The sequence below is a fragment of the Ictidomys tridecemlineatus genome, chromosome 5 (genome assembly GCF_052094955.1).
Source record: "Ictidomys tridecemlineatus isolate mIctTri1 chromosome 5, mIctTri1.hap1, whole genome shotgun sequence".
Taxonomy (NCBI): Eukaryota; Metazoa; Chordata; class Mammalia; order Rodentia; family Sciuridae; genus Ictidomys; species Ictidomys tridecemlineatus.
In genome coordinates, this window is record NC_135481.1 from 122,452,797 (window position 1) to 122,475,377 (window position 22,581).

The 22,581-nt window shown below is 40.4% G+C and overlaps 1 protein-coding gene across 22 annotated transcripts in view; it reads left to right on the forward strand.

Annotated features, from left to right (window-relative positions):
- The first annotated feature begins 2,421 nt into the window (after nt 1-2,421).
- Nucleotides 2,422-22,581, forward strand: part of Mark3 (microtubule affinity regulating kinase 3) — a 105,906-nt gene continuing 85,746 nt past the window's right edge. For 7 of the 22 annotated variants that reach the window (XM_021732770.2, XM_040275627.2, XM_021732771.2 and 4 more), the window contains exons 1-2: nt 2,422-3,061; nt 22,120-22,311. In XM_021732770.2, the coding sequence (XP_021588445.2) occupies nt 3,011-3,061; nt 22,120-22,311 (243 nt within the window). In that variant the 5' untranslated portion in view covers nt 2,422-3,010. Of the gene's footprint in view, nt 3,062-3,418; nt 3,590-22,119; nt 22,312-22,581 lie in introns of those variants that run through there. The other 15 variants (XM_021732773.2, XM_013362572.2, XM_040275629.2 and 12 more) reach the window with 7 other exon arrangements.

Below are 22,581 nucleotides of genomic sequence, written 5' to 3' on the forward strand. Positions count from 1 at the left end.
TTTATTTATTTTTTCTTTTCACAGTGCTGGGAATTGAACTCAGGGCCTCCAACACAATGGACAAGCACTTTACCACTGAGCTACAACCACAGCCCTAATGCCTGGCTTATTGAATGCATTTTTTACTTATGATGGGTTTGTTGGAAGGAACTTAGCCCCACTGTAAGACAAGGAGCATCTGTAAGGTCTGTGTACATCTGCAGCTTGGTACTTTTAGTTACATCTTTTCAGTTTAAGATGCTCCAGACAGAAACTATTCTAACATAAAGGCAGGACATAAGGAATACGAAAAAGGAATGGAAGAAGGCAATCGAAGGGTACTTTCAGCTTTTACTCTTCCTTCCACATCATAGATGCACATGATTCAGTACTACATAAGGTCTTTGGGCAGAACAATGCTTTCTTCCTCCTCCCGCTTCCTCCTTCCTTTTCTGCATGGCATACACAGCATACCTTGCCTCCCATTCCCAGCTTTCTGTGGGACCATGATGTCATTTGATGTAAGTGCAATTAAAAGTCCAATGTTCTTCTTCAGTTCTAACCACTATGAACACTTGAGTTAAGTACTGTCATATTCATTTCCTAACTTGGCCATTTACTGACTCACTAATGTATGGCTTTGGTGAGAAAAGCTCCTGGGTGGAAACTTCATACCCTAGTTACTTCTCTAGCTAATGTGGAATGCTCTGAATTGTCCATACGCTTTCTTTCAGTTCCTACCTGCAGCTGATACTCTTTTGGGGGTGTTTTCCTAACTCATCAGAGTCAGGAGCAGAATGGGTGCCATGCTAAGTCCAAACATGCCTGGCTTCTGCCTCTCTCACTTTTGACATTTATCCAAACCCACCCTGTTCTTTCTCACCTCTGTGTCCCTGTGCAGCCAGACTTCTTCTTGCATTGCCCTTGCCATCCACCCTCACCTAGCTGTCTACTCATGTAGATTCAGCATAAATATGCTTTCCTCTGGGAGTTTCCCTTGGTGTAGGTGGGCTACGTGCCCTTTCACGGTCTCCCACAACAGATGTGCTCAACCCCACTTACCATAACCTACATTTCAGTTGTACTGCTGCATGGAGCACACACTTAACTTAAAGGAATTCCACTATTTCTGCTTGGTCAAACAGGGAGAAAGAAAGTAACAGTTTAAATAGGGCCATGTGGATCCATTCAACACTCCTCTGTGAGCAAGCAGCAGGATATCTGACTGCATCTCCCTCCTTAGTTTTTATTTTTGTATCGGGAGCATCTGGCCTCTCTGGGAATGCTTCTGGTGTTTAAAGATACATGCTTCACAGAGCAGGAAATGTTCCAGGCATAGCAAAATGTTGGGATGCTGAGGAACAAAAGAAAAAGAAGGAAGACAAGAAGAAAAGGCAAACAAGACATATCTACCTATTATCAAAGCTGTAGGAACTCGGGTTCAGATCCCAATTCTGTTGCTAACCAACTAGGTGTTTTGGCCAAATCACTAACTTGTCTAGACTTCAGATCACCTGGTGTGTCCGCCCATCTTTTATGGTCACCCTGAGGCTTCAATGAGTTATAAATGTAATGTGCCCACAAATATCAGTTCAGTAATAGTTCGTATTACCCCAGCCCACCCAGCCCTCCCTCCAGGAACCCTGAACCATTGGATTCCATCGAGCGAGGACAGGAAGAGTGTCAGGGTAAGGAAAATTTTCAGGCGATGTAGTATCTCCAAGGTTCTAGCTGAAGTTGTCCTCTGAACCTGGACCCTGGTTGGCACCCAGGGCTGCCTCAAGCTCTCCAGTAGCTGCACACTGGCTATAAGAACCTGGTTATAAACCATCTACGGAAACTTAGGAACCGGCCCTTTCCCAATCCCCTGTGTGCCACCCTTCTCATTACACTCTTCCCTCTGGATGACATTTAGCTGCGTCGGGGTCTGTGTCCCTTCTGACGGACAGTTCTTTCAGGAAAGACGCGCCCGCAACCCTTGAATGCTCAGCCCAGCCCTTGGTGTCCCACGGCTGGAGGCAAGAAAGTTCGTTGGTTGAAAGCTTAATGCCTGGATCACAGTTAATGATGCAGGAGCCCACCTTCCCGAAGCCCCGACCCTACAATTGCTGCTGTGGCTCCATCCGGTGCAGCGGGGCCCTGGGGATGCGACCGCAACTTTTGCACACAGTAGGCGCTCTGTAATCCATTCAACCCGGATCTGTAATCTGTAAATGCCACCCCAAGTAGCTGGGCTCAGGCTGCCGCCCAGCGCCGTTTCCCGGCTCTATCTGAGATGCCGAACGCTCCCGGATTGTGGGAACCCGAGGTCCCAGCCTTCGGCCCCACCCCCTCCAGTCCAACAGCACCGAGTCGCCCCTAGCAACAGCAACAGGGCGGCGGTCTCGGGCCCCGCTGATTGGCGAACTTTGGAGGCGCCGATGTCGTCACTTCCGGTACCCGGATGCAGCGGAGGAAGCCGAGAGGCGGCCATCTTGGGTCCGTGAGGCTCGGCTGTGCCGGGGAGCGGCGGCGGCGGCGGCGGCGGCTGCCGGCAGGGTGGGGGCGAAGTGGAAAGCGAACGGGATAAGGGAAAGTAGCCGGGCGCAGGCGCCTCCCCCACGGCCCCCTCCATGGTCGGCGCTCGCAGCTCGCGGCGGCCTGTCTTGCGCTCCACCTTCTTCACATCCTCCTGCTGCTCCTCCTGTCTCGGGGCTGCCCGCGGCGCTGTGTGGAGGCCCCGGCGCTGAGCTCCGCGGCGCGACGGGCGGGAGCGGCGGAAGAGGCGAGCGGGCCGGGGCCCGCGGGACGCCCTGAGGCGCGGGGACGCCGGCCGGCCGCCCGCCGCGCCCCGCCCCGCAGGGCTCCTGGCCGCGGCCGCCGGGGCCGGGGGAGAATGAGCCCCGGGGCCCGCGGGGGCAGGGCCCTGGCCAGGCCCCGGATCTAGACCGAGGCCGCGGGGCGGGCGACTCGCGGCCGCTGCTCGCCGGCCGCCCAGGGCTGGGCGGTTTTGTTTTCGCCCTCGCGTGGTGCAGAGTCGAAGCGCAGTAAGATGTCCACTAGGACCCCCTTGCCAACCGTGAATGAACGAGACACTGAAAACGTGAGTGGCCCGCGCTGCCAGTGCGGACGCGGCGGGCGGGTCGCGGGTGTCCTGCGCTCTGGAGTGGCGTCGCCGCCCGCGGCTTGTCCCGGTGTGTGGGATCACCGCCGCGGGCCGTGCACGTTTGAACCCAGGTTAAAAGCATGTGTCCTCCGTGCAGGTTAATGGGAATCCATCTGGTTGATGGATTGTGGACTGGCCTTTCTGCTCCTTTAAAATGGTTCGGAAATAAGTTTAATGACAGTCGCTGAAACCAGATGCCCAAGGTGGGATCTTTGTGGCTCCCTTAGTTGCTCCACGACTCTGCTCGGAGAGTTGTTCCCGGAGAGAGGAGTCCTCACCAGTCCTGCGGCGAGAAGTTGGCTAAGCGTTTTGAAAGGCGGATGTGTAGTGAAGCTCTGCCTGCGCTTGCTGCCCAGCTGAAGCACGGCCCTCCTGGGGCTTCCCGCTTTCCTCCATCCTAGAAAGTTTGGCTTAGAAGAGCTCTCAGGTCCCTTCCAGCGCTCACATCCCGTGCGTCTATAAAAGGTCTCTTTGATTTTATTCATGTGGACCTTTAAAAACTGCCAGGAACAGCATTGTTAAGGAGTGACAGCTTGTAGTAGAAATTACATTGAAATGTTTGGCTCTGACCCAGTGTTTTCTGAACTCTTTCTCCAGCATTAGGTTCAGAAGTGTTGGTTATCTTAAGTAAAAATATCTAGCAAATAACTCTTAAAGAAATTGCACTGGCCTTTCATTATAAGTGTTACGAGGTAGTTGCTGACAGGAGAATGCCATCTCTTAGGAAAAGCTTCCTTGCTCACGGTGATTTCATGTTTTCAGTAGTGTTCTGAGATGTTGTGACAGAGTGGCATCAAATGCCTTCATTTTAATCTTCAAAATACCTCTTGGTTGGTTGATAGCTATTGGGTAACTTAATCTGTTTATGTAAACTGTAGTCTAAAGCATTCCCTCAGTACAATAATGTATAGTATTTAATGCTCTTTAATCTGGCAGTGGTCTAGGTTCCTACTCCACGTGGATTAGAAAAATTACATAAAAAGTAATAGACTAGATCAGTCTGTGACCTTGTTCTTTTTTCTTTTTTTTCTGATGGGGGGTCCTGCTGTGTAGTACAGGCTGATGGCACACTCTTGGGCTCAAGAGAACTGACATGCCTGGCTTTATGTGGCTTTTATATGTGGCCTTTTTGAAGAAACCCATTTCTGACCTGAGCATTTTCCTGTTCTTTGACTACCCTGATGAATGGAACAAACAAAAAGATTTTTTGGTTGGCTTTGAGTTTTGATCTTCACTTAGTCAAAAACCTTACATTGAATCAGAGCAGGAGCTCCATACTTGCTCAACTGAAGCCAGTGTCAATAAAAGCAGGTTTCTGATAAAGATTTTCAGTTAGGTCTTCTTTCAGTATGCATTTCAGTGAGGGACAGTAGGAGAAGATATGTGCTATTTTCAGTTAGGAATACATGGCTAGCTAGTATTTGTGATTATTATTGACAGACTTGGTTCATTCTTCCTCTATTCTTTGGTTATTTTGTTCAATTATTTTGTAATTTTTGCATAAGTTGTTAGAATTACTCTCTCTGTTCTTTAAAAACAACCTAGGGTGTGTGTGTATCTTTCTTTTTTTTAATATTTATTTTTTAGTATTGTGTCCAACTACAACCTTTATTTATTTATTGTTATGTGGTTCTGAGGATCGAACCCAGGGCGCTAGGCGAGCACTCTGCTGCTGAGCCACAACCCCAGCCCCAGTGTGTGTCTTTCTTTAATATCATGTAATGTATTTACAATTGGAGTATTGATACTGTTAAAATCAAGAGGTTCATAGTACATCATTACAATCATTACATTCATTCACCTTGCCCTTTTATTTCTTTCTTTTTTTTTTTTTGGTACTGGAGATTGAACTCAGGGTGCTTAACCACTGAGACATCCTCAGCAGCCTCCTGCCCCCCTTTTTAAAAAATATTTATTTATTTATTTTAAAGAGAGAGTGAGAGAGGAGAGAGAAAGATAGAGAATTTTTAATATTTATTTTTTAGTTCTCGGCGGACACAACATCCCTGTTGGTATGTGGTGCTGAGGAACCCAGGGCTCCGCACATGTTAGGCGAGCGCTCTACCGATGAGCCACAACCCCAACCCTCCTCCCTGTTTTTTAAAAAAATATTTAGAGACCAGTTCTTGTTCAGTTGCTTGGAGCCTTGCTAAGTTGCCAAAGCTGGCTTTGAATTTAAGATCCTATAGCCTCAGCCTCCTGAACAGCTGGGATTATAGGCGTGTGCCATTTCTATATTTTTGGTACTGGGAATTCAACCCGGGGTGCTCTACCATTGAGCTACATCCCCTGCTATTTTTATATTAAGACAGGATCTTGCTAGGTTGGTGGGGGGGCCTCACTGAGTTACTGAGGCTGGTCTTGAACTTGTGAACCTCCTGCTTCAGCCTCATAAGTCTCTGGGATTACAGGCGTGTGCTTCCATGTCTAGTGCCATGTTCCATTTTTAGCTCTTGTGTTGGCATGTTCTGGAAGTAGCTGTGGTGCATGTGTCAGTGTTACACCTCAGGTTCACATTCGTCATAGTCCATGAACAACTAGTGTTATACTTCCTGCCAGTTGAGTGTTGAGTGTACAAGAATGAATGGGAGCTCTCAGTCTGTTGAGAAGTTCTTTTGTTAAAGTTAGGTTTATCGAGATATGACGTCCACACTTTTAAGTGCACAGTATGATGAATTGGGCAAATGTATAGTCATGTAACCACCACTACAAACAAGATGTAGAACCTTTCCATCACCCCAAAAGGTCCCTTGTGACCCTTTACAGTCACTTCCCTCTCTTCTTTAGCCCCTGGCAACCACTGATCTGTTTTCTGTCTTTCTAATTTTACCTTTTCTGGAATGTTTATAAATGGAGTTATGTAGTGTATAATCTTTTGAATCTGAGTTCTTTCATTTATCATAATATTTTTTCTTTGTTTTTGCTATGCCAGAAATTGAACCCAGGAGTGCTCTACTACTGCACATCCCCAGCCATTTTTTGTTTTTGTTTTTGTTTTATTTCACCCAGTTTCCCAGTCTGACCTTGAACTTGCCCTCTTCCTATCCAGCCTTTCTTGAATTGCTGAGATTGCAGGTGTGGGCCATCTAACCCCGCTGGTTCATTCCTTTTTATTGCTAAGTAGCATACCACAATGTTTTATCCATTCACCAGTTGATGGACATTGTAGCTATTATGATTATTAGAGCTTTTATTTTATAGAAATACATTCCCTTTTGCTTATCCTGGGAATCTCATTAAAATTTTAAATGATTATATACACTTATGATAATAATATTGCTTATTAGATCAAGAATAATAAAGAGGGCTGAGGGTGTGGTTCAGTGGTATAGTGCTTGCCACACAAGAGTCCCTAGGTTCATTCCCCAGTACAGTTAAAAAAAAAAAAAGAATTTAATAGGTAATTTGTAACAAGAATATTATTTTCATCCTTGTATACAATTGTTTTTATTTGACTTTTAAATGTCAATATCCACTTTTAGTAGGTGGGTATATAAAAATTCACTGTCATCACATTTTATAGCCCAAAGAACTAGTCAAATAATCTAGTAAGGATGCTGAAACTAAGAGAGGTCACAGGAGCTGCTTGAGACTATAGGCTGTTTAAAAGGAAATCCTCGGGGCTGGAGATGTGGCTCAAGCGGTAGCACGCTCGCCTGGCATGCGTGCAGCCCGGGTTCTATCCTCAGCACCACATATAAACAAAGATGTTGTGTCCGCAGAGAACTAAAAAATAAATATTAAAAACTTCTCTCTCTCTTAAAAAAAAAAAAAAAAAAAGAAATCCTCCACTAGACTCCAGATCTCTGACTCAGTCTGTTGATTTTTTGCTGTACTAGGCTATTTCTCAAGACCTCATATGCAGATTATTAAAAAAGGGGATGTAGATGTACCAATTCCCAGAATATAAATAAAGTAAACCTTTTTTTTAAGTCTGGAAAAAAAAATTTAAAAAAAAGTTAAAATCAAATTTTGTAGTTGTAGATGGACAGACAGCATGACTTGCTTTTTTTTTTTTTTTTTGGTTATGTGGTACAGAGGATCAAACCCAGTGCCTTACACATACCAGGCAAGCACTCTCCCACTAAGCCACAACCACAGCCCTACTTTGGAAAAATTTAAACAAGTAAGTAGAGACAATGGGGATATTTAATAATGATCCTCAACTGGGGTGAGTTTTGCCCTTCAGTGGACACATTTGGACATGCCTAGAGACATTTTTGGTTGTCATAGCTAAAGGGGAGGTTGCTGCTCATCAAGAATTCTGCTGAACATTTTAGAATACATGGAAAGCACCTTACCCCTCTAAGAATTATCTGGCCCAAAATGTCACTAGTGCCAAAGTTAAGAAACCCTTGTATTGGTGTGTAGTAAGCTCCATATATTCAGCAGTTCAGTGTCCAGTCTTATTTACTTCCTCTTCCAAGAAGTAAATTTAGTACATTATATCATTTCATTTCTCAAGCTTTTAGAATAGAACCTCTTTTAAAAATATAATTAGTACCTTTATCATATATATAAAGTCAGTGTTAAAGTTTCCTCAGTTTTCTGAGTTTTAAATTGTTCAAATTAGAATCCACCTTGAACTCATTTATTACAATTGGAAATAGGATGCTTTTAAAACGCAACAAGAAAGTTTGTGTTTTAGTTTATGTCCTGCATTTGGCTTGTATAGAGAGCCATGGTGTATCTGTTTCTGTACTGGCAAAATTAGAAACATTTTTCACTTAAATTTCAAAGCATATAACACTTTGTATGCCTCGGTTATTTGCTAAAGGACCAGAGGCCCCACAGCTTTTCCAGTTATTTCTTTAACAGCTCTGGATATGCGTGCATTACGTACTTATTATTAGTCAATGCAATGAGTCTTCAAAATTTCTTCTGTGAAATAGACAAACTGATGAAGTTATTCTATAGCCATTTGTTACTTGGGTGTGGCTGAATTAACCTGTTGAGCAAATAGAATACCCACTATGTGTATGACATGGGGCTAGGTACTTCATAGGATATCCTATTTATCTGGGAACCAGATCATTCCTGTTAGTTCCTGCAGAACAAACCACCTAGAGCTCTGTGAAACTAGTTTGTAAACTCTCAAATGTGAGCAAACATTTGAATAACCTAGAGGGTTGTTAAAGTGCTGATGTCTGGGGCTTCACTCCCAGACCTTGGACTCTACAGTTGGCACTCTAGACTGCATTTCTAACAAATTTCCAGGTGATGTTGGTGCTGTAGGTCCAGGATCTATGATTAAGAATCATTACTGGGCTGGGGATATAGATCAGTGGTAGAGAGGGTGCCTCATGTGCATGAGGTCCTGGGTTTGATCCAAGGTTCCCCCAAAGGGGGGAAAAATCACTGCCTTATTATTCAGTGAAGCTTGCATTATAATTAGATCATGTGTGTGCACCCATGCTGTACTGGGGATTAAACACAGGGTACTCTACCACATTCCCAGCTCTTTTTATTTTATTTTCTGTTTTGAGACAGGATCTTAGTAAGTTGCTTAAGGCCTTGCTGAGTTGCTGAAGCTGCCTTCAAACTTGTTATCCTCTTGCCTGTACCTCCCCAGTTTGCTGGGATTACAGGTAGCACTGTTGCACCCAACTGTACTATAACTCTCATTTAAAACAGTAATAATAGTTTCATTTAATATGCATTTTAATTTCTGAGCACACTATTTATTGAATCAAGCTGTTTGAGCCTTTAAAAAGAAAGTTTACCTTAGAAGAATTCATATTTTATATTGGATTAGAGAATTTAGGGAAGATTTTATGGATTTTCATTTGAGGGTTATTTTCATCTTTATGTAAATCAGGTGAATATTGAAATTTATAGTAAGTAACTATTGGTCTTCTAGATTATTTATGTACCTCATGATGTACATTGTAGTTATTTACACTGGACTTACATAGCACCTGATTTACATTGTAACTACTTAAAGAGATAAGCAAAGTGTCCTATAAACTAGTAGTGCCTGCTAGCTTTATTTCAAAGAGGATTGTTCAAAATTTTAACATTCTAAGATAGTCGAATTTAACCCTGGGTTTTATCCGCAGGCAGGATAAGAGCCAAGGGATGCAGCCCTTTCCCATCACCATGGGGAAGACTACATAGACATAGCTTTTCTTTCATCCATTTTACAATTTCAAATTAAACTCGAAGGAGAAAATAAATTTCTTAACTAAAAATCTTTAATGTCTTGTTTTTTTTCAAGAAGTTAAAGAGTATGCATGGACTTGATCTACTGGCCCATATGCACTCTCCTGTGTGAAGTAATGGAGACAATGGATGTTGGCAAGGGAGGATATTTCTCATGAAAAAAGAAAGGACTTCTCTTTTGGAATTGTAGTTTAGGTATTGAATGCCCCCCAAAGATCCACTTATTAAAGCTTGATCCCCAGGGTGGCACTATTGGGAGATCCTTACTTAGGTCTCAGGGCATACCCTCTAAGGTGATTGTGGAACCCTGCCCGCCTTTTTCATTCTCTCTTGCTTTCTGGCTTATGAGGTGATTAGTTTGCTCTGATATTGCCATCCCACACCCCCACCAGAGGCCCAAAGCAATGGGATTACCCAGTCTTGGACTGGAAACTCCAGGACTGTGAGCTAAATAAACCTCTCTCTCTGTCTCTCTCTCTCTCTCTCTCTCTCTCTCTCTCTCATTATGTTGGTTTTGTGCATTTTTTAAACTTTATTTTATTCATTTACTTTTTTATGTGATGCTGAGGATCTGAATCCAGTGCCTCACACATGCTAGGCAAGTGCTCTACCACAGAGCCACAACCCCAGCCCAAACCCTTTCTAAGTTAGTTAGTTCAGGTATTTCATTAAGCAACAGCTAACTAATAGAATCCAATTCTTTCTTCAACCTAGTGTTCTTTAGCATTGCTCTCTAGCCACTAAACTGCTCAGCCTTATATAACTGCTCAGTCTTATTTAATCTTACATAGATTAGTTAAGGCATTGTTTCTGTGGGTTATGTGGGATCTTGGTGTTCAAAGTTGAAGCTCAAAGCAGGAGATTTTTTTCTGTATTTCTTGTTAATAACGAAGCTGTTGTTTTGAGTGGAGTCTAAATATTGTGGGGTTTGTGTTATGGACATTTGACATGAAAATCTTGAAGAACTTGATGTGAAGTTTTGTACCTGAACCCAGGAGTTTTGATCCCAGCATTGTATATAACCATCCTTTATGCAGTCAGTATTTGTATGACTGCATTGACTGTAGCAGATTCTAGAATGAGAATCCTGAAAATGAGTAGATCTAGAACCACTCCTCATTTGCTTTCTGCTCTTAGACTTACCTAGAAGGATAATTTTAAGCTGGGCAAGCATCTTTTGTTATAGAAGACATTTGAGGCTATTTTTTATAACATTCTTTTCACATTCTGTCATCAACTCTTTCCTTGTTTGCCCTTACCTATCCTAAGCCTGCCTGCCAGTGGTACCCACAGGCATTTATTTATTAGCTTTACTAGTTGTAGATTTAGGAGTTCATTTTCTCTTCTGTTAAATCATCAAAAGACATTGAAGATATTCAATGAAAAAAAAAACTTGCACATATCATGGTAATGTATTCCAATTTCTTTTTTCATTTTTATTAACTTCAGGTTCTTAACATTTATTTTTTGCTGCTCACATAGTTTTATTTATTGCTGTGGAACAAACTACCTCACAACTTGGTAGTGTAAAACAACAACCATTTTATTCTGCTCACAGATTGTGTGGAAGGAATTCAGACTGAGATGGCTTACCTCTCTTATACTATGTTTGAGGCCTCAGTTGCAAGGATCTTGAAAGGCTAGGGGGATTGAACACATTCTAGACTTTTCTTTGCTCACTAATCTGCCACTTGGCAGGTATGGTTAGAAAACTGGCTCAGCCGGAACTCTTGTCAGAGCTAGCTGCACAGGAAGCCTTGGTTTGGCCATACTTCTCTTATGCTGTTGGCTTCTGCTTTTGGGCTCAGTGTCCAGCAAACAAGGCAGAAGCTGCTTGCCTTTTCTTCTTCTTTTTCTTTTTCTTTTCTCTCTCTCTCTCTTTTTTTTTAAGTGCTGGGGTGCACTTTTTTAAAACCAGGGGTGTTTCACCATTAAGCTCCATCCCCCAGCCCAGTTTATTTTTTTATTTTGATACAGTCTCACAGAGTTGCTCAGGGCCTCCCTAAGTTGCAGAGGCTGGTGTAGTACTTGTGATTCTCCTGTCTTAGCCTCCTGAGTTGCTGGAATTACAGGCGTATGGCGGTGCCCAGCTATACTGCTGCCTGTTAAAATAGCTTTAAGTCACAGTGTTACTTTTGCCATTCTGTTTTGGTTGAAGCACTCCTACTCACATTTAAGGGGAAGGGGCATGGACTTTGTTTGTGGGAGGTGTGTCACAGACTTTGGTGTCAGGTTTTTAAACCACCACAATAATGACTGTTTGCGTTTATATCTGACCTAGTATTTTATTATGTGGCCTTAGGCAAATTATTAACTTCCTTGTGCCCTAGTTACTCAGTCTATGAAACAGTTGGAAATAGTAGCCCTGGAATGAAGCTTTCCATGATTTGATCTCCTTTACCTTTTTGTCCACATCTCTGTCTTTCATGTTTACTGCACGGGATGTCCCAGGAATCTCCTTGCTGTTCTTTGAACACACCAGGGTCACTCCAGCTTCTGGGTCTGCTGATTGCCTGGAATATCTTTCTTCAGATGTCCAGATGTTCTTAGCTCCTCCACTGCCATCTTGCTAAGGCTTACTCTGAGTACTCATTGCCTTCCCAGCTTCCCAACTCTGATCTTTTCTCCATTGCATTATTACCTTCTAACATATCACGTGATTTATATATTTCTTATGTTTATTATGTTCGGTCATTTTCCCCTGGCATACCAAAAGCTCCATAAAAGCATGACTGTTTTGTTTACTGATATTATTCCAAATACCTACTTTACTGTGTGTGATCAGTAAATATTGGTTGAATTGAGTGATTGAAACAAATAGAAAACATTCAGAGCAGTGCTGGACACATATTAATATGTAAATGTTGGTTGCCCCTAGTGTCAAGGTCTCCACAGTTCACTCCATTGAGATGGCCTTTTTCTCTTTTATTAAAACCTTGGTCTGCTTTCTTAAGAGGCCACATTGATAGAAAGAGTTTGGGCTGGAGCTGAGAGGGGTGAGAGCCTGGGACTGTGGTTGAGGGAAAATCTGAAAACACTTGTGAGGTGGAGTGGACAAGAGGTGGAGCAAAAAGAAGGAGCAACAACACAGAAGGGAGAAATTGGGATTTGGAGTTACAGTCCTGTTTTTTTTTTAAATTTGTTTTAATTAGTTATACATGACAGTAGAATGCACTTTGATATACATAGATAGGATATAATTTATAATATTTTCTGATTGTACATGTTGTAGAATCACATTGGTCATGTAGTCATATATAGATAGATAGATAATAATGTCTGTTTCATTCCACTATCCGTCCTATTCCTGTTTTCCCTCCTCTCCCCTTCCTTCACTCCCCTCTACCTAATCTACGTTAACTCTATTTTTCCTTAGTGTGTGTGTGTGCGCGCGCACCCCCACCCTGTGCCCCTTATTGTGAATTAGCATCTGCATATCAGAGAAAACATTTGGCTTTTATTTTGGGAGGGGGATTGGCTTATTTTGCTTAGCATGATATTCTCCAACTCTATCCATTTACTGCAAATGCCATAATTTCATTTTTCTTTAAAGCTGAGTAATATTCCATTGAAAAAAATATATCACATTTTCTTTATCTCTTCATCTGTTGAAGGACACTTAGGTTGGTTCCATAGTTTAGCTATTGTGAATTGAACTGCAGTAAACATTGACATGGCTGTATCACTGTAGCATGATGATTTTAAGTCCTTTGGGTATAGATAGAGGAGTGGCAGACCTGGTTTTGAAACAGGTCTTCAGATTTATGCTATGCCTCATATTATTTATTTATTCATTTTTGCAGTTCTAGGGATTCAATCCAGGATCCTGTGCATGCTACACAAGTGCTCTACCACTGAGCCATATCCCAAGCCCTGCCTCATCTTTTGTATTTATAAAAGAAAAAAAGTCTCATCTATCCCTTAGCATCATTGTGATTAAATAAAATAAGCCAGGCATGGTGACCCAGGCCTGTAGTCCCTCCTATTCAGTAGACTAAGGTGGGAGGATCCCTTGAGCCTGGTAGTTTGAGACCAGCTTGGGCAACATAGTCAAGATTCCCAACTCAAAGAGGGAAAAAGGGAGCTGGGGATGTGACTCAGTGGTGGAGCGCTTGCTTAGCATGGGTGAGGCGTACTGAATTCAAACCTCAATCCATATAAAAATAAAAAAATAAAATAAAGGTTTATGTTCATCTACAACTAAAAAAAAACTATTAAAAGATGACAGTAGCTTAAAAAAAAAAGAGGAAAAAAAAATAACAGTGCTTTGACCCTGTTATGGTAGGGGATTCTGTAACTGTTCCTTCCTTCATAGGATAGCTTTTATAGTGTGCTAACAGAATAATCCAAAATCTGAAGTTGTGTGCTGTGCTGCTGTGAATTAACTAAGCAAGAAGTGGTGGAAAAAGGAGGAGCGAGGCAAAAGGGATGCCAAGGGAAAAAACATAATGATAAGAAATTGCCATCAATCATGATATCAAGGCCCCCCTGCCTTCTTAGTGGCACATGAAATGAGAATTGAGAAAGATGAAATGGCTTTGCTATGTGGGTTAGGGAGAGCCTTGTTGTTGGAAAGTAGTCTGAAGAGGCCACAGTAGAGGCAGGGGCTGAGTTATGGAAGATACGCCTGGTGGTGGTAGAAATGGAGAAGTGATATTTGAGAGATTTAGGGGATAAAATCACAAATGTGATTTAGAAGTGAGGGGAGAGGGTAAGGGAGGAATGAGAGATGAACCCTTAAGTTTCTCATTTGTACAAGATAGATCATGATTTCATTAACAGAAAAAACAACAACAACAGACTATAGGAGGTTCAGGCTTGGAGATGAGGATAATCAGTTTTATTTCCCTACAGCAGGTTATCTGAACCTTGGTCTTTGGGACAGATAGTTCTTTGTTGTGGATCGTTGTCCTGTGCATCGGAGGATTTTAATGGTATCCCTGGCCTCTACTTACCAGATGCCAGTAACATCCCCTCAGTTGTTTTACATTTTTATTTTTTAGTCCCGCAGCAGCAGGACTTTACCACTGAGCTTCATCCTCAGTCCTTTTTATTTTTTGAGACAGGGTCTCACTAAGTTACTGAGAATTTTACTCTAAGTTTGTGAGGCTGGCCCTGAACTTAGGATCCTCCTGCCGTAGTCTCCAGAGTTGCTGGGATTACAGGTACGGGCTGCTATACCTGGCTGTATCCCCTCAGTCATGACCACCAAAAATGTCTTCATTCATTGTCGAATGTCCCCTGTGGGAGCAAAGTCATCCTGTCCCTGATTGAGACCCACTACCCTAAAGCCTTCATCTAGGTCAATTTGTTGAAAGTTGATTTGCCAAAAAGTCAGTTCATTCAAAACCAGTATACTGATGACCAATTCAAACGATTGATTAATCAAATTTTATTGATTTACGAACTACTTAGAAAGTTTCCAACAGTTGGTATTAAATGAGACTTTTAACAGATTTTAAAGATTTATGCTGTTCTAGTTGATTTATTTTCTTTTTTAATATATTTATTTTTTAGTTTTAGGTGGACACAATATCTTTATTTTGTTTTTATGTGGTGCTGAGAATTGAACCCAGTGCCTCACGCATGCTAGGTGAACGCGCTAACACCTGAGCCACATCCTCAGCCCCTCTATTTGATTTATTTTCTTTCTTTTTTTTTTAAGAGAGAGAGAGAGAGAGAGAGAGAGAGAATTTATTTATTTATTTAGTTTTTGGCGGACACAACATCTTTGTTGGTATGTGGTGCTGAGGATCGAACCCGGGCCACACGCATGCCAGGGGAGCGCGCTACCGCTTGAGCCACATCCCCAGCCCCTAGTTGATTTATTTTCATTAAGAGGAATGTTAAATTTGTTGAAAGTTAAGGGTCATGAGAAAATTAAGGAGCTTATGAATATATTCATTATGCAGAAAAATATTTTCATTACTAGTAACCAGTATTTTGTCATTTTCTTTTTTCTTTTTAAAGTATTTTTCAGTTGTTGATGGACCTTTATTTTATTTTATGTGGTGCTGAAATCTGAACCTAGTGCCTCACACATGCTAGGCAAGCAGTATTCCACTGAGCTATAACCCATCTGTTGGCATTTCCTTTGGACAGTCTTTTTTAGTTTATATTGATGCTTTTCTAATCCTCCCTTTTTTCCTTCTCCTTGTCTCAATATCTTTGGGACTATTACTTGCCCCCACCCCTCTTTTTTAAAAAAGGACACAATGCCTTTATTTTTTTATTTATTTTTATGTGGTGCTGAGGATCAAACCCACGTGCCAGCCATGTGCTCTACCACTGAGCTACAACTCTAGCCCTTGCCCTTTCATTTTCTAACTTTACCTATCTTTTAGTGGTTTTTGTTTTTAATCAGTTTCCTGTTTACTTTTTCATGAATTCATATGTATGGGTGATGTGTATAAAACATGCATTGTGTTCATAATATTATCCATTATAATATTCTTTTCTGGATATAGATGCATCCTTTTATCAGTTTGTCCAACCTCAGTTTAATGGATGAGGACCCCAAGTGTGCTTAATTGCAAGAAAGACTGTCTGTCCAAGGTGATTGTGAGAATTTATAAAATGCAGACAGACAGACATAGTTGGAAGAAAAATTCCTTCGGTTGTTTGACATATATGTCTCTAATTTTAAACAACTAAATATACTGCTACTACTACTTGCTCCTCTCCACCACCATCTGCCAGTTTTAGGCATATTCTATTGACTTCCCACTAAAGAAGATGAGAGTTTGCCAGTTAGCCCTTTGTCCCCTTCCTTCCTGTCCTTCCATCCATCTGTCTTTAGCCTCCACCTCTAATTGTGTCACTGTTGTAGTTAGATCATTGTCCAGATGCACATTATTGGGGCTGTATGGAGCTGTTCACAGCTGAGGTGTGTAGTATGCCATGATGACCTCTTTTCACTTTCTCTCCTTCCCAGAGTTAATGATTTGCTTAGGTTTTTGTGACTTGTTCCTTTCTGCACCTCCTCCTGTGTATTAGAGGTGTCAGGAATTCTTAGTTGTGCTCACTAGGCCTGCTGCATAGTGGTCATCCCGGAATCTCCCCTCACCCTTTTTTTCCGGGACTCCCTTTTCCTTTCCTCATAGACCCTGTTTCCTTGACCTCCTATCCTCCTCTTTTTTGGTTCATTGTCAAGTCTCAATGGAGCAGTTCCTCCAGAGATTGATTTTTTTTAATACTGGGGTTTGAATCCAGAGGTGCTTTACCAGTAAATCATATTCCCAGTCCTTTTTATTTGTATATTTTTTAAAGAGAGAGTTTTTTAATATTTGTTTTTTAGTTAAAAACATCTTTATTTTATTTTAATGTGGTGCTGAGGATCGAACCCAGCGCCCCCGCGCATGCCAGGCGAGCACGTTACCACTTGAGCCACATCCCCAGCCTTTTATTTGTATTTTGAGACAGAGTCTTGTTAAATTGCTTAGGGCCTTACTAAATTGCTGAGGCTGGTCTGGAACTCCTGCCTCAGCCTCCCGAAATGCTGGGATTACAGGCATGCACCACTACACCCAGCTCCTCCAGAGATTTCTTGAGAAAGTTTCTGGGAAATACATTTTTAAAATCCTTGCATTTCTGAAAACATCTTTATTCTGTTTTCACTTTTGATTGATACTGTGGTTACCTATAGAATTCTAGACTGAGTAGCCTTTTTTCTCAGAATTTTGTCTTAAAGCTTAGTCTTTGAGCTTTAAGTGGTCTAATGCCATTTTGAGTCTTATTTTTCTGCCCATATTTAAGGCTGAGACATTAAAAGACTGATTGAAGGTTCTGTGCATTTAGTGGGTTTTACAAGCTGGGCCTTAGAGAGGAGTTCCTCTGGGGAACTCCTGTTCTCCATATATATATATATATTTTGTCCTATCTCAGATTCCACTATAGATTTATGCCTAGCTAACCATGTTCCAAGGAGCTGAGCCATGGAAGAAGGCAAGAGGAAAGGTCTCTGGCTTTCTGATTTCTTTTCTGTTTTTAGTACCTTTGTCCTCACTTGTGCTTGTGACCAAGTACATTAGACCTTCCATTTTGCCCTTTCTGGGGAACCTCCAGTTTTGTTTCCAGAGTAGGAGAGGAGATCTAGGGATGTCATTCAAGAATGGCACCTTGTCCTGTTTCTGCCTTGCCTTCCCTCTCACTAGCAGAGGCAGTAGGTCTTGGGGGTTGTGTGGTACAGAGCAGCATTTCCCCTTACCTCCACAACTGGCTAAGAATTCACCTTTATTTTATGTGTTAAGGCATTTTCTTTCTGTTTTCTAGTTTCTAAAAGAATATTTTGTCATTCTGTTTTTTGTCTTAGGCCTTAATTTTTTAGAACTGTCATTTTAATAAAGTTGGAGAAAGAGAAGAACTACATGTGACCATGATCTTTCTTTCTTTCTTTTTTTTTAATGTTTATTTATTTATTTATTTTTAGTTTTCGGCGGACACAACATCTTTTTGTTTGTTTGTTTGTTTGTTTTTTGTTTTGTTTTTTTGACACAACATCTTTGTATGTGGTGCTGAGGATCGAACCCGGGCCGCACGCATGCCAGGCGAGCGCGCTACCGCTTGAGCCACATCCCCAGCCCCATGACCATGATCTTTAACCATAAGTGGTTTAGATATTTACATATGTCAGTTCTTGTCTTTGAATTTTTACTGTCAATTGTTATAAATAAAAAGTGACATTGATAGGCTTCTTGAGAAGTTGATGGTAAATTTGGTTCCTGGTGGGAGTCATGCCGGGGAAGTCTTGCCCTCTTTTCTTCAAACTGTCTCTTACCTTTTCTTGTGCTGGTGTCTGGCCTGGAACTCTACTCATCTCCTGTTATAACTCTTCTGCTTGTCATTCCAAGACTTCATCCCTTCACTTTTAGGATACCTTATTTTTTCCATCTCACCTACATGTGATCAGTCCTCTTCTATATGTGATCATTCCTCTCGGTGTTTAAAGCTACTTTATTCAACACAGTAACCCTTAGTCACATATGACTATTGAGCACTTGAAATTTGGCCAGTCTGAATTATAACATTCTGTAAGCATGAAACACAGATTTCAAAGACAGTGTTATTTTTAAAAATATGTGTTTGTGTATGTAAAACTTACGTATAATTTTTACCTTTTTATATTATGTGTTGAAATATTTGGGGATGTATTGGTTTGAGAAAAATATATTTAACCTGTTTTTTGTTTTTTTAATGTGGACAAATACAAAATTAAAAATTATATGTGTTTGATTTACTTTATATGCCTATTGGACAGCTTTAATATATTTACTCAGATTTTCTCATGGGGCAGAGTCTGCCCCACCTTCGGTTACATTCCCCTTATTAGTGCCCCACTGCCAGTGCCTTGAAGCCTTGGCACCATACTTTTCTGTTTTCATCTCCTGGTAGTGCCTGGTAGTCCCTAACATATGGTCAATTCATTGCGCCTTATAGTTCTTCTGAGGATTAGACAAGTAAATTATTTTTCTTTACACTTTAGTTCACCTGCTATATCAGTAACAATTATTCTTTTAAAAGTGAAACTGGGCCTGGGGTTGTGGCTCAGTGGTAGAGCACTTGCCTCATTTGTGTGAGGCAATGGGTTCAATCCTCAACACCACATAAAAAAATAAACAAATAAATAAAGGCATTCTGTCCTTCTACAGCTTTTTTTTTTTTTTTTAAAGAGAGAGAGAGAGAGAATTTTTAACATTTATTTTTTAGTTTTTGGCGGACACAACATCTTTATATGTGGTGCTGAGGATCGAACCCGGGCCGCACACATGCCAGGGGAGCACGCTTGAGCCACATCCCCTGCCCTCCATCTACAGCTTAAAAAAAATTTTTTTTTAATAAAAAATTTAAAAAAAAGTGAAACTGGTGGTTATAGCTCAGTGGCTTAGTACATGTAAAGGATTTGGGTCCCTAGCACCAAAGAAGAAAGAGAGTGATTTTACTGAACTTCTGGGACAGGTCCCATTTCTTAGTCATATTCTTAGAGGCTTTTATTTTTAATAGGGCTTCCCCTTTGTTGTATCTTTTTAAAAAAATTTTTTTTAGTTGCCAATGAATCTTTATTATATTTATTTATATGTGTGATAAGGATCGAACCCAGTGCTTCACATCTGCTAGGCAAGCACTCTACCACTGAGCTACATCCCCAGCCCTTTTTATTTTTTATTTTGAGACAGGGCTTGCTAAATTGCTGAGTCTAGCCTTCAACTTTTGATTTCTTCTGCCTCAGCCTACCTAGTCCTTGGGATTACAGATGTGTACCACTACACCCTGCTTCTGTTGAACTTTTGACGTTGAAATAATTTCAAATTTACAGAAAAACTATCAAAAGAGAACAGAAATGATAGTTATAGTTCTTCTATGGCAATTCTCATGTCTCATTACAATTTTTTTTCTTACCTTAAAGCATTGGCCTTGACCTCTAATATTATGTTAAATAGTAGTAATATGGATTGAGTAGTCCTTATCTGAAATGCATTTCAGAGTTTTTAAGATTTTGAAATATTTGCATAGACTTTATCAACTAAATATCCCCCAACCCAAACATACTAAATCCAAAAATACTCAGAAATCTGAAATTTTCTGAGTATCCCATTTCTCAGACTTTAATTTTTGGATTTGAGATGCTTAACCTGTAATTGTAATGGGCAACCTTATCTTGTTTCTTTCTTTTTTAAAATATTTTTTCAGTTATAAATGGACACAATATCTTTTTATGTCTATTTTTTTAATGTGGTGCTGAGGATCAAACCCATTGCCTCAAACGTGTGAGGCAAGTATGCTATCACTGAGGTATAGCCCCATCCCCCTTGTTTCTTAAAAGAAATGATTATGATATTTTCCATTTAGTGTAATATTTGCTCAAAGTGTCTTTGGTCTATGATTTTTATCAAATTAAGGAAATTCCATTCTACCCCTAGGTGGATAAGAGTTTATTTTTTTAATCACATCATTTAGTCTATAAGTGCATGGAATAATTGCCTGGCTCTTTCAAAAGTGAAATTTAACTTTTTTAATATCTTTGAAGTATGAAATACTTGGAGGAGGTCCACTTGTTATAGTTTGGTTTATCACATTCAAAGAACCTGTCCTTGGCTGAGGCTGTAGCTCAATAGTATGGAGTGCTTGCCTTGCTTGTGTGAAGCACTGAGTTTGCTCCTCAGTACCACACAAAAATAAATTAGTTGTGTCTATCTACAACTAAAAAAAATACTTAAAAAAAAAAACCAAACCTCTCCTGTATTAAGGAGATGGCTTGTTATTTTAAGGATTATAGAAAGGACATATATATGGGCACATATGTTCTGTTTTGGGGAAGAGACTAAGGAAGGAATGAAATATAAAGTTGTTTTAAATTTGGAGACCTGATTTCTTCTCATGTAGGAAGTACTTAGTCTTTTCAAATTCAGGTTGGTTCTCTGTCCCGTATGAACAAAGGTAAAACAATTTGGGGACCATATTGATTATTTTAAAAAGATTTTTTAAATAGATATACTTAAGTAAAATTTTAATTTGTTTCCTGATTATTTAATGATTATGATCTGTGGCTCTTCTAAATATGAACAGAGTTTTTTCTTCCTATTTTTATTGGTACATTGTAATGAGCAAAGTTTTTAAGAACTAATATTAAACAGAATATGGAATAAATTATTGTTAGCATCGAGTAGAAAGAAATTGGGAATCTAGACTCCCCTTGAATTTTTTCACTGAACTGTTATATGGCCTTAATCTCATCTGATGAATGGTGAATGGTGGCATTAGCTTTTGCTGCTTTATATGGGCTGTGGTGTGAGTTTCAGATGTGCAAGTGCTATTGCTAGCACATAGAAGAGTTAAACTCTGGGTGACCAGAAGGCAGTCCTGTTACTCCTATTTTATGTGGTGGCCACATATTCAAAATACAGATGCTCTTCAATATATAGTGGTGTTATATCCTAATAAGTCCATCTTAATACCATTAAGAATTAATACTGAAAATACCATTAAGTCAGAAGTGCACTTAATACTCCTAACCTAGCAAATGTCATCGCTTAGTTTAGTTTACCTTAAATGTCCTCAGTATATTTATATTATTCTATAGTTTGCCAAAATCATCTAATTCAAGGCTGTTCTATAATAAAGTGTTGAATATATCATGTAATTTATTGAATACCTGCATTCCCAAAATGCTGACAGTATAGTACACTGCAGTCTTGTTTATTCCCATGATCGCCAGGGGGACTGGGGAGTGCTCTTGTGAGAGTTCATGCTGCTTGCACTATCCTAGGGAAAGCTCTCAATTCAAAATTCCAAGTATAGGTTCTACTGAATGTGTATCACTTTGTACCATGGTAAAGTTGAATCATAGATCACAAACTGTCTATATGTGTGTGTGTGTGTGTGTGTATGTTATGTATATACATATTTTTTGGTACCAGGGATTGAACTTGGGGTACTTAATCACTGAGCCACACCCCCATCCCTTTTTATTTGTTATTTTGAGATAGGATCTCAGTAAGGTGCTTAAAACCTCAATAAATTGCTGAGGCTGGCCTTGAATTTATGATTCTCCTGTCTCACCCTCTCAAACCACTGGGATTACAGGCATGTGCCACCACCCCAGGCTGTAATATCTTTTTGGAACCCCTAATTGAATTGCAACACTGTATTTTTCTTATAATATTTTCTTGGTTTTTCATAAATGTATATATTATGTGATTAAATTTCTTTGAAGTGCTAGATACCTTAGGATTAAAATTAAAGCAGTAATGTTTTGTTTATTCAGCTAAGATCCCTTAAAACTTGGCAGGCACTAAGTGTTCCCTCATTTCCTTGTCTTTGTGTATGTTGCATTGTAGCACACCTCACATGGAGATGGGCGACAAGAAGTCACCTCCCGCACTGGGCGCTCTGGAGCTCGGTGTAGAAACTCCATAGCTTCCTGTGCGGATGAGCAGCCTCACATCGGAAACTACAGACTGTTGAAAACGATCGGCAAGGGGAACTTTGCTAAAGTGAAATTGGCACGACACATCCTTACAGGCAGAGAGGTAAATAAATATGAATTGTGCCTATTTCTGTTATGACCACTTATTTTGTTTATTTCCTCGTGGGAGAAAAAGGAAGAGAACGTACGTATTTATGATTATTTCTAAGTTAATTAAACTTCTTTTAAAAGAACATAAAATGTTTTAATTATCTAGGAGTCTTTTTACTTTCCTGTTTCCATTTACATTTATTTAAGGTTGTAAATATTAATATTGAGTGAATAATCTTTACCTTTAAAAATGAGTAGTGTTGGGACTGGGGTTGTGGCTCAG